Source organism: Vicia villosa, linkage group LG6 (genome assembly GCF_029867415.1).
Source record: "Vicia villosa cultivar HV-30 ecotype Madison, WI linkage group LG6, Vvil1.0, whole genome shotgun sequence".
Lineage (NCBI taxonomy): Eukaryota > Viridiplantae > Streptophyta > Magnoliopsida > Fabales > Fabaceae > Vicia > Vicia villosa.
Window position 1 is genome coordinate 113014681 of NC_081185.1, and position 12454 is coordinate 113027134.

The 12454-nt window shown below is 33.9% G+C and overlaps 2 protein-coding genes across 2 annotated transcripts; both read right to left on the reverse strand.

Moving 5' to 3' along the window:
• Positions 1-2430: 2430 nt before the first annotated feature.
• Positions 2431-7916, reverse strand: LOC131614366 (uncharacterized). Its single transcript, XM_058885961.1, has 8 exons — positions 7415-7916; positions 7239-7325; positions 6707-7151; positions 5643-6616; positions 4339-5559; positions 4068-4265; positions 3102-3959; positions 2431-2924 (listed from the first exon to the last, which is right to left on the reverse strand). The coding sequence occupies exons 1-8, from the start codon at positions 7914-7916 to the stop codon at positions 2431-2433; spliced, it is 4779 nt and encodes a 1592-aa protein (XP_058741944.1).
• A 930-nt stretch (positions 7917-8846) lies between these two features.
• On the reverse strand, positions 8847-11285 carry LOC131614367 (replication protein A 70 kDa DNA-binding subunit C-like). The gene is made up of 11 exons (XM_058885962.1): positions 11265-11285; positions 10906-11173; positions 10732-10822; positions 10505-10632; positions 10352-10424; positions 10119-10266; positions 9876-10033; positions 9666-9786; positions 9424-9594; positions 9282-9338; positions 8847-9196 (listed from the first exon to the last, which is right to left on the reverse strand). Exons 1-11 carry the CDS (start codon positions 11283-11285, stop codon positions 9023-9025), a joined length of 1410 nt encoding a protein of 469 aa, XP_058741945.1. The 3' UTR covers positions 8847-9022.
• Between the last annotated feature and the right edge of the window lie 1169 nt (positions 11286-12454).

Genomic DNA, 12454 nt, shown 5'->3' on the forward strand with positions numbered 1-12454 from the left:
AGCTTCTTTGTCATCGGTGACATGGAAGTAACTATCATCAACACCTGGGATCTTCCTCCACAGTCTAAAACCAACATTACCCCAGTCTTTAACTAAACTGAAAGCTTCAAAGTAGCTCCAAGTATCCGGGTCTTGTTCGTGAACAGTAGTTTCGTCCCCACCCTTGTAGAAGATGAACCTTTTTTCACGCACAAATTGACCCCCATGGTGAAATACGACACTGATGGTGGACATTTCTGAAATTTAATATAAACAACTCGCATTAGGGGACCACAAAATTGGATTGGGACCACAAGAGAAGTAAAAAATGTTCAGAACAACTCAATCTTTTAACGCACAAAAAAACAACGTTTATACATGACATACCTTTCAAAACTCAATGCGAGGAAGAGCGTTTGTGCCTTGCTTCAAAAATTGATTTGCAGGTGGTTGATTTTGGTGATGAACATCTGGGTTTAACGTTAACAAGATAGGAAATTTGTGGTTGATTTTGCTTCAAATAATGTTTTAGGGTTTTCGGTTTGTGAACTCGTGAAAAGTTTTTACCGCAGCTACCTTCAATTACTGTGCCAACTCATCAACTATTCCATGTCACTAATTAAAATAACTTAAAAAATTATTAAAAAAATTCAGATTCTGGTGACTGGATGGGGGGAGGGACCAATTTGTAGGAATCTGAATATGTTAGGGAGGGAATCTAATTTTTTTTTTTTACGGGGGTGTTTTTCAAACCTCGCTAATATGGCAGGGGGGAAAATAGCTATTATCCCTTTAATTTATGTTGTATTGCGAGTAAAATAAGATTTATATTGAAACATATATAACAAAATTAAAAAAAGTAATAATGTATGGTTTACAATATATGTATACATGTTACAAAGTATAATGATGAATATTATTTTAATTTGTTTTGGTTTTTATGTCCTATAAAATAAAGGCCCATCAAGTTCCACGGCCCAAGCTGTAAGTGTATAGCTAAGAGCATATATAGGAAGTTTTTGAGAAATGAAAATATCTAGCTCTATTATCATTAAAACTTTGGAGATGGTGAAGTGGGGTGTACCATTTGTTCCTTCTCCTTCCAGCAGGTAAGTAGACAATGCATGCTTAATAGAAAATTTCTTCTAACATAAAAATAATTCAGATTTCTCTACTTTTGCATGCACTGAAAAACTTGATCTCAATTAGGGATGTATAGTTGATAACTAAGTATTTATTAAAGATTTTTGTTAGATCTGTACTAAGATGACTGCTGTTCTTAACAACAAAAAAATAATGAATAGTTGTATTCGAAAAATTTTTGTTATAATTTGTAGAATAATTATACTGTTGTATATAATGTTTAAGTGATCCGGAAAGAGACTCCCTTGAGTGGGCACGTCAAATCATTAAAGAGTTCGACGAAGAGCAAGATAAAATGTTAAAAACTCTCATAAACGATGGATTTCTTACTGAAGAGGAATGCATGGCTGATTATAGTGGTGAAGTAAAGTGGAGGAAGCATGTCACAGAATCAAACATGCATGGACAAAATGCACTGGTAAATATCTTGAAAAATTTAATGTATTTATGTATATATTTGTACAACTCATTTACATATCATGCATGTTATAAATTCTGTAGAATATTCCTATGGAAATATCAAAGACGTGCTTTGGAAAGACGCAGAATGCAATAAGGATGGTAGATCTTGTTGATGGAAAAGGATATCACTGCGTAATTCTTAGGGCCGGAAGGAATGAGTATGAAATACATATTGGGCTTGGATGGTACTCTTTTGCAAGAGAGAAAAAACTTAAATCAGGAGACGTGCTGGAATTCTCAATGATTCCATTTTCAGATCTGATATTTGTTCAGTTAGTGAACAGGAATTGATGTTGCTGGTATGTTTTAATACGAAGGTACTGTGTTGGGTTGGTTGTTTTTTATCTTTATAGTTTGTGTTGGGTTGGATGTTTTTAATTTTTAGACTTTGTGTTGTGAATGGTATTTGTTTAAGAATATGGAATTTATGTTGACTGTGATTTAGTTTTACCTCTGTTAATTTCTATGAATGATGTTGCAAATGTTATATTGTTTGGTAACAAAGTGATTTAGTCTTAAGAATATGCAAATGTTATATTGTTTGGTATATGTGTTTTATTAAAAAGTGGATCTTTTTATGATGTAATTCTTTTAGAGCATGTTTCTGTTTCTCTATGGCTTTAGATTAATGATATATAATTGAAGAATGTGTGAATTGCAAAAAAATAGATATACATGAGTTGCATATACCATATATTGCAATTACAAAAAAAAAATTTGTGCATCTACAAAAAAATCATAGTATCCTTCAAGATTTTCCTTAGAAACTCCCGAACTTGAAATGATTAACGTGCATGGCGTTTAAAACTTCAAAATACTAATTGAATGGAACATTTAATTGTCCAACTATAAATTTTCAAAGACTTCTTTGAAAACGACATTCGTCGTGACCGACAATGGTTGTTTGTCTTTGTCGTGAATTAAAATCTTTAGACCCTTTTTGCTCTTTACTCTTGATACTGCCACATAAAATTGACCATGACTGAACACGCTTCTTGGCAAATATATACCGACAAAATCTAAAGATTGACCTTGAGATTTGTTAATTGTCATAGCGTAGCATACCATTATAGGAAACTGTCTTCTGGTCATTCGGAAGGGCCATGGTGATTGAGTCGGAGTTATGTCCATTCGTGCAATGTATACGACACCACCAATGTTCTTTCCAGAAATAATTTTTGCTTCTATAACATGATCGGCCAATTTGGTAACAATGAGACGTGTTCCATTGCAAAGGCCTTCTGCTTGGTCAATATTCCTGAGAAGCATTATTGGAGTACCAATATTCAATTTGATTTTATGATTGGGGACACCGGAAGTTTGCAAGGCATTCAAAAATTCTGGAGTTAAAACATCAAAAGAATCATTGCCGTCACCGTCTGTTGTATCAACTGAATCCGAGCTTAAATACTCTTTCTCTTGACCCGCGGGTTGACAATGTTATTTGTTGTCGTACATAATATTGGGCATGAAAAAATAAAATACACAACGAAAGCTTATAAAAAAATGTTGATTACCGGGAACAAATTCTAAAATATACTGATTGATTTGATCAACAGTCTCTATGGTTCCAGCTAATATTGCCCTTGACTGTAGAAAATCCACATTATTGTAATTAACATCAAAATTTGGATAGGTGTTTTCAAATATTGCCTCAAGGGGATCATTTAAATCAGAGATCAACAGATCTTTAGGAACGTCGATCTCTGCGTAACCATCGTTTGGTTCTGACATCTTCCCATCTCCAACAGTTAAAATCCAATCTGAGAAATGTATTAACTCTGCAGAACTGGTGGATTTTGCCGACTGCTGTAGTCGCATGTTTTTTGTGAGTTTCAAAACCTTGCAGTGATCCCATATATATGATGAATTTATTGTAGCATGAACTATATCTGAGCGGCTGCCTCTTGGAATAACTGGATGAATTTGCCTGAAATCACCGCCGAAGACTATTACCTTACCTCCAAATATTTTATTTGATGCTTTGGATCCACCCATGATATCCTTCAGAGTTTTATCCAATGCCTCAAAACAAAATTTGTGACACATTGGAGCCTCGTCCCAGATTATCAACTTTGATAGTTTTAGTAGATCACCTCTATCGCTCCCTTTGTTTATGTCGCATGTGGAAGATTCAAGCGTGGGAATCGGAATTTTGAATTTAGAATGCGCCGTCCGGTCACCTGGAAGTAATAGTGAGGCAATTCCAGAAGAAGCAACTGTCAGACATATTTGTTTCTTTGATCTTATATAAGAAGCTAGTGTTCTCCACATATAGGTTTTGCCTGTACCGCCGTAACCATAAAGAAAGAACACGCCTCCATTCTGGTTATTCACGGCCATCATGATTTGCTTAAATACATCCCTTTGTTCATCTGTTGGTAATTAGAAGATTATTCTTAAACAATCATAAGATACTATGCTATGCTATTATTAATTTGGTTTTACATTAATAACAAATTTCAAATGGACAGTGAAGAAACCTGTGAGATTCTGATACAGCATGTTAAATTCTTGAAGTTGTTCATCGGGATTGTAGTTCCGCTCTTCGTAAATAAGCTTGTTGCCAAATTCTTTGGGAACATATCCTTGTGGTTTTGGCATCCCAGGAAAGTCGCTTAGGCTCTTAGGGTTGCATTGTAGTAGCTTTTCTATCTCAATCAATGTCAGATTGTAAATTTCTTGCAATAGAATTTATTTAAAAAATGAAGTTAATGAAGTTGATATCTAATTTTTGCTTCAATTACATGTTACCTCTGTTGTTGGCAATAGTCTGCTGAGAGTAAAGAATTCCATCAGATAGAAGATGCCTTGTTTTGCTCCATACATGCCTTGGTCTGTTAATGCTACTTGACAACAACATGTGGACAAAAAGCAATCTTAAATAGTGGCCAGAACCCCACTGAAATGCCTCTGAAATAGCAGCTATAAATTCGCGATCATCCCCAATAAAACCCATTGCAAAACATGCATCACGGAAAGTATCGTACTTGACGTTGTTAACTATTTTCATATCTGAATAATTTCGAGGGCCCTTCACATGTGTAAGCATCATTCTGAGAAAGTACAATTCTCCTGTAGTTGGAGGAACCCAAATTAACCTGCCAATTGTGTAACCCTTCTGCCTGGGTTTCCACTCTCTCTTCTTTTTGACATATACAAACTTTGAAACAAAATTGCTATAAGTTAACTGTTGAGCTTCGGTGTATTTCTGATTAGCTTCAAACCATGCCGTAAACATCGATTCAGTTACACTTGGTTTCTCAAGGACATTGGAAACATTGCTGATGTCAGTATAGTAGACTGAATGTTGACCTTCGCAATGGAAGTGTAATCTTTCCACAGCTGGTTTTCTTCCATGAATGGGGAAACCATAAATCCTCCAAGATGCTTCACTTGGAGAAACATACCTACAGTCAATATACTGCTTGATTTCATCAACATCTTGACGCTCAATAGGACATCCATTTTCATTCATGACAATTGCAGCAGTTATTCGATCATAGCCTTTGTTGATGTATTTAAACAAATATTTTATGGATGTGCTTTGATTGCACCATTCCATATTAATATGAGTTCTGAACTTCAACAACAATTTTGCATTGTAAGGAACAACAAATCTATTGTCAACCTCTATACCATTCCTAATGACAGTGTGACCGTTGTCCCTTCTTCTGTAAACCGAATAACCATCTTGATCGACGACTGTCTCAGCCCGAAAGTCTTTAGGAAAGTATTTGGAACATTTACCATCCTTCATGCATTGCAAAGACCGGTTTGCGTTTCCGCATGGTCCGTGAATCATGTGACTTTTTACCAAGTTATATAAGTCTCCGTCGGTGTCCTTGTTCAGAATTTCGGCAGATATAATACGGTCAATATCAGCAGGTGTTGGATATTTGCTGGATGGATGTAGAAATATCAAAATATGAGCGTGGGGAAGGCCTCTTTTCTGAAACTCAATTGTGTACATATCTACAACAGAAAAAAAAGTATGAATAATGATGTTTAAGAATCAAAATAATGTATGACCAGTTTTGAAATGAATCAATACTTACACGCAAGAACTTTGCCCATACAACTTTTTTTAGTCAAATCTGACAGTAACTCATCAAATTTCATCTTAAATATTCTCGTGATGAGGTCCGGCCGATCTGCTGGTGTCAAATTATTAGAAGCAAGTACACGTTTCAATTCCGGCCAGTTTGGATTACACGTAAACGTTATGAATAGATCGGGAAATCCTACATAACTACATATTGCCATTCCATCAAAGTAAAGTTGATCCATGTATCTGCGACTACCAACATAGGACGATGGAAGGACAACTCTTTTCCCTGTGTTTGCACCATCGGTATGTCCATTGGTTCTGATATCTGTTAGATAGTTATACTTTCCAACCCGAAGTTTAGATTGATTTTTTCTTAACCATCGAAGTCTCTCAGATTCCATCATTGTATAACCATCAACCAAAAACTGTTGAAATAACCTTCTTGATCTGATAACCGTTTGGGCCTCATTCTTTCTGGCTTGAATACGAAATGCAAACCACTCTCTAATTGTGAGTCTATTTCTTTTATTTGCTTGCTCCCACGGAACATCCTCGTTGTCGGCTACTCCAGTCATTGATTCTGAGTTACGTCTATTGTTGGAATCTTGATTACGATGTCTAATGTTCGGCCTGTAACCATCTTCGCCATAAGGGAAAAGCAATGGATATTGAAATCCCAAATATGATGTATGATATTCATCTATTCTTTGAAGTTGTCCAGTCTGTTTGTGCATTATTATGTCCCTCTTCTCAGCAGTGTCAACATCACCAACAATTAGAGCAGCAACTTCAGAAACAGTTGGTTGATTATAAATTTTTCCATCGGTGCGTCGCTCGGAAATAAGACGGAGCTTTAGGTCAGAAACATTGCCTTCGGAAAGTATATCCCTTGCCATCTTAAAACTCTGGGCATGAACATTGTGTTGATATAACATAGAAGAGAGTTTTTTCACTATGTCAAGATCTATTCCGTCTTTTGTCCTGCAAAGAATGAAAACAAAAAAATGGTATATGGTCCATATCGCATAAAACAGAGCATATTATTATACACGAAGTAATTAATAAACATACTTGAATCCGTTTACTCTATGCTGTATTTCATGTTCAGTATCATATATATAGAGTTGTGCAAATCGGGGATTTTGTCCTGGCAATGGTAACATGCTACCTATACGATGACATGATTGTCCTTGAATTCGGTAATTTGGAGGACCTCTACCATTGTTAAAACGGTTGTCCATTTTAGCACCCGAAGACGTAAATGCAAACATCATGTTGAAAAGACGTATTTGTTGTTGAAATAGTTTTGATTCAGGGTTTGTTTGGTCAAACAGCAGTTTCTGTAACACCGGTGGAGGTTCTCTCAACAGAGGAATTTGAACTTTACCATCCCCGCAACACATTGTGAACTTAGGACTTAATGTTTGCCGACACTTGGTCTTCCTTTCTAAATACCACATGTTTGCACCACATTTTGGACATTCAAACACTGGATCACCTATGTCGTAAAAATCTCCTAAATGAATGCACAACTAAGTTAACAGATGAGAGGATGTTTAACAATATAAATTTACTGACAATGATTACATTATTGTTACAAAACCTGATGGTAGTGCATTGACCATTACAGCTTGATTGTCCATATCTTCTTCATCTTCGTCCATAACCATGCTGTCGTCTGAACTCCAACCTATGGAAATTGATACATGCAAAGTTAATTAGAAATTTGTTTAGTGTTTAAATTAATTGAGAATGTACATTACCATAAATAAACCATACTCTCTGACGAATCATCATGAATATTATCCTCTTCGTTGTCATCTTCAAAAAGTTCATTGATTTCAGTAGTATGTAATGGAGAGTTTTTTGAAGATGTAGAACCACATTCACCAACAACGTTATCAAATCTATTCTTTAAATTCGTCCCTCTCATATTGATGTTTCTGAATGTAACCACTCTTGGACGTTTTTTATTCAACGAATTTGCAAGACTGCTGATCACTGAGGAAGCATGAGTTTTCTGCAAAGTTGTTATAACCGAATTGCTGGAACTTGGAATGTTCTGAGATATGGTAGAAAATGGAATTCTTGCATGAGCATTATCATGACTACTAATTGGGGTAGTCTTTCCTACATTCTCCTTCTGCAGTCCATTCAATTTCTTTGCTCTCTTGGATTGAAGTTGACGTTTACGATGAAGTCTTGCTTCTGCTGATCTTTTTTTGCTTAACACACTGCTAAACCATTTATCTTCAAGAGCCTTTTGATTCAGACCATCCATATTTCTGCTTTTTTGATTTGTTTAGAAAGATTTTCGGACAAAGACTTGGTAGGAATATAAAGCCATAATATATGTATGTTTAAGTTATGTGGATATGTAATAATTATAGTAGGAGTTGATATTAGCAATGATGCCTTTGTTTGGTCCTTTACTTTCATCTGCACGCTTAGCATAGTCATAAATTAATCTCTTTCATACACAATTTTGTTTTGATATTGTAATGATTATCATTCTTGGCATTACACGTTAAGTGTCATTAAACATCCAAAGCATGATAGAAAAGCAATGATGATTGTTTAAAGTGTGAAACAAACTTAACTTGTCTAGTTTCCAAAGCATGTAATAAATGAAATGAGTGAGTAAGTGGCTTGAGTAAAAAAAGGGAGATTCTTGAAAATATTTCATGAATAAATAAAAACTATTATAAGTTTAGTTTCAAAAATAATGGAATAGCAAAAGTTATATTGGTTGATGAGAATATCTGTTTTTGAAAATATTAATAGGATCATGATTTAGTAATTCATACAATATTTAAAAAGAACCCTAAATATGCAAGAAAAAAAAATGGTTCAAATTAAACTTGTATAATTTAGTTATTATGATTTTGTAAATAAAATATATAGGTTGATTGTAAGATGGTTAAATTGTTATATAAGAAATTTAAATAACAAAATCTCACCTGCAGCATATATTAGAATCATATTATGTAAACTAATATGATTAAGTAAAAGTAGAATTGGATTGGGCATAAATGTAAAAATATCTCACATCTATCTTGTCCAATAGTGATAAACAAAAGAAGATATAATTTTGAATAAATACAACCCAAAAATTCTGTCATAACATTAAATTCAGAATAAGACATTGATTAAAATTGAACAAAATAATTCCATGGCAATCTCGAAATTGAAATTAAATAAAATGCTTGAATACAAAAACTACATGTTGTCCAAGAGTGAAAGCTTTGTTGGTAGAAAATGCAGTACCACAAAGTAAATAAAACAATACATCCCATAAATTTAACAACCAAAAAACATAAACCATAGGATTATAAGTTCCAACAAATTAGATATAGGATGCATAAAATAAAAAAGTTGATGAAGTCTTCAAGCATTTGGTTCAATCTTCACTTTTTTGGGTGGTTTGGTTCCTGAATATTGTGTAAGTCCTAAAAGCTGACAATCCGATTCTTCAGCATCAACACCATGAGAAACACTCTTTGATGGGGTATTGGCCAAACTCTTGTCAGGATCATTTTCTCCAAATGCAGATAAGGACTCCTTCGAATGTAGTAAACATATTTAGTAAAATATGGAATAAAATACATGTTTTGCATGAAAACATTGCAATTATCAAATAACATACCATGGAAGTATCAACATGATCAGCAACAGCATTTTGAATGGGAGGAAGACTATGAGCCTGTATTATACAATAGGATATTATTAATACAGTTGGATTGCAGTTAATTTAAGATATTCAACCGGATTACTATAAACTGAAAAACCTCATCAGCAATATAATCCTTTTCAATTTGACTGACAAATTCTTCATCATAAGAAAACTTCCAAACAGATGCTTGCCCAAAGGTTGGCTGTACTTTAGCTCTCAAAGCCATTTTCTTTTCCAACAACATGTCAAGCTCGTCAGGATAAACCATGGGATCATCTTCACCATTCTAAAGTTGCAAAAGAATGTTAGAAACCATATATTATACTATTTTACAAAGAAACTAAATTATTAACATACCTCTAACATTGATTTATGCATGCTATCAGCAGATTGTCCTATAATCTGCTCACAGTCGGCATCCCAAAATACAAATCGGAATTTTGATTCACCGTCACAAACATATATATCAACTTTGTACCTATTACATAAATACATACAGGTATAATTGAGTGATCTTAGACAAAAAGGGTTAAAAGGTCATAAATAGAAATAATTACAACAAACAACCTTGGTATGGGTTTGTGTACATTTTCTCCACACACACACTGGTATGGATTGTTCAAATCAGTAGCCTTCACAGAGCACTTTGTGCAACCATAGTAAAACCAACCATGCTTGGATACATAAAATTTCGTGGTAGTTCCAACAGTAACACATAACATGTCCTAAAAATAAAAATAAAAGCATTACAAATACATATAGATAATTGTTAACAACTTGAATATACATTTACGAATTTCTGAGTTATACTTGTTTGATTTTGCAGAATTGACTCAAAGGAATGCACTTTGCCTTATGAACAAATTTTTCAAGTGTTGTAAACTGAGATCCACCAGACCAAAGAGACATGGATTTGGCAGATTGCGAAGGCTTTTGGGATTGCTCATTTGCAGGCAACCTGGGCATATTATAATAAATCCATGCTATAATTTGGAATCAACATGCAAAACTAATTGAAATAAAAGACTGCCTAATGTTAATACTTTGACAAAAACTCAGAAATCTCCTGGATGTCTTCGTTGATTAGCAGCTTTGAACCACTCCATGCATTGGATACTGATTGAAGAAAAAAAAAAGTTTACATCATTGTTGAAAAAATGTGATAAGGCAACAGCAGAAAAAAAAAAGAAGCAAACCCTGAGAATCCTTGATCATTGCATGGGTTAGTATGATGACAATAGCACCCGTGTTAGTTGGGTCATTATAATATTCCAAAAACTTAGTACCATAGCTCTCCCATAATGTGCAGTTAATGATGTCACCGCTGAGATGTTAAAATAAAAATTGGGTTAAGAAAAATTTACATTGAATCATGATAATCGAAAAATAAATACTGAAAGAGGATTAAGGGTAACAACTATACCTCAAATCTTTGAGACTGAGGGCCACAAATGTCTTCTTTCCTGGAGTGTTTGATTGCATATTGTTTATCTCATGTACAACACCTATAATATCTGCAAAAGAGATCAAATATGGCAAATGTTATAAGTAAATGGATCCTTATAAGAAGTAAAGCGTGCTTAATGTTTGTTTCTACCTTCAAGTCTGTTAAGATGACATTTGCCTGCATTAATTTCGCAAAACTCTTTGAAATAATACTTCAGAGGAGGAATATTTTGTACATCCATGTGTTTCATGGTCGTACCACCAAGGAACACGAATTTCTTTGAATGGTCACACAACTTCCACTGAAAATCGTTATCAAATACAGTACCGTTGTTGATTATGCAAGTCATATTCTCTTGAATTCTTGATTTCCACTTATCTGTATGATCAGCCCGAATCAAAACTTGAATTCGATCACCCTAACAACAAATGTAAAAATATGGTTAATCCCATAAATCGCTTGCTAATAATGAAAAAATGCAACATTAAACGAAAATGAAATACTTATACCGCAACATCCATAATAACCATTTCCAGATGTTCAGCACCCTTACTGTTAACAACGCTCCATAGATCAATAATTCGAACAGCCAATCTCCATGTTTCCTTCTTGTCGCTGATGTCTTTTATGCAGTCAAATTTACGACTCATATTCTGCAGAAATGAAAAAATAGATAGATTAAAACAATAGTCGTTTAGAAAAACAACTAACAGTGTGGCATGGAAGATGTAGCACAAAATCTACGTGAAAAAGAAAAACCTAATATTGATGGGCGGAAACAGGAGAGGAAGATAAGACAAATGTAGGGTTTGGGGCTTGAAATCAAAAGCCATAATATATATAGAAGGATGATAGAAGAAGTGAAATTTTCTTGAGCAACCAAAGAGAAAAAGCGTGCAAATGGTTTTGCTGTATTCCATGCAGCTTTGCACAACTATCTACAAAAGCATGACAGTAATATTAATTATGGAAAAGAAATTGGACAACTGAAAAGTAATGCAATGATTATGGGATACATATTTCTAATTAAATTAATTAAGGTTTATGCAATTACCGTTGTGTCCCCGATTATCACCCTCAAATTGGTGATTAGAGGGTTAATGAGAGGATTTCATATGTATTTTACTTTATTATATTAAAAGTAGATTAGTTTGGAATATAAACAAAAATAATGATTCTTGAATGAAAATGAAAATTTATGAAGATTTTTATAAAATGTGAAAAAATAAATTTACATTAAAAGGAGAGAGAATATTTAAGAAAATACTTCACATGATTTTTTTAAATGTGGCCTTAGATTTGTAGATGAGAAAAGGGGTGATGCACTGACAGTGTAAAATATTTTTACACTGTCAACCAATCACCACCATGTATCCAATTAAACCACTCTTTTATTTAAAAAGTAATTTAATGACATGGCTAATTGATAGCTTTCTATTGGATGACAGTGTAAAACTATTTTACACTGTCAGTGCACTATCTTTTAACTCTTTGTAGATTAGTGCGTGACACATTCATGCACTTAAGCGTCGATGTATTTTTTAGGCGAAATTTGATCATTACTTTTCACTTTTTTATTTTATTTTATTCTAAATCGTTAATTTATTCATTTTGCTCTATTATATAGAGATCATTTTTGCCTTTCAAATATTTTTCACTCTTTCTTACAACCGAGACTTACTTTCTTCTCATAAACTCT

What these genes read in the sequence shown, in the direction of transcription:
- LOC131614367 (XM_058885962.1), bottom strand. Translation starts at nt 11,285, where the DNA reads ATGGTTATTATGGATGTTGCG. An exon ending in TCATCTTAACAGACTTGAAG is followed by an intron (nt 10,823 to 10,905) that starts GTAGAAACAAAC and finishes TCTCTTTTGCAG; the next exon opens with ATATTATAGGTGTTGTACAT. An exon ending in AGGATTATATTGCTGATGAG is followed by an intron (nt 9,339 to 9,423) that starts GTTTTTCAGTTT and finishes TGTATAATACAG; the next exon opens with GCTCATAGTCTTCCTCCCAT.
- LOC131614366 (XM_058885961.1), bottom strand. Translation starts at nt 7,916, where the DNA reads ATGGATGGTCTGAATCAAAAGGCTCTTGAAGATAAATGGTTTAGCAGT. An exon ending in GACTATTGCCAACAACAGAG is followed by an intron (nt 4,266 to 4,338) that starts GTAACATGTAAT and finishes TTCTATTGCAAG; the next exon opens with AAATTTACAATCTGACATTG. An exon ending in GCTGTATCAGAATCTCACAG is followed by an intron (nt 3,960 to 4,067) that starts GTTTCTTCACTG and finishes AATTACCAACAG; the next exon opens with ATGAACAAAGGGATGTATTT.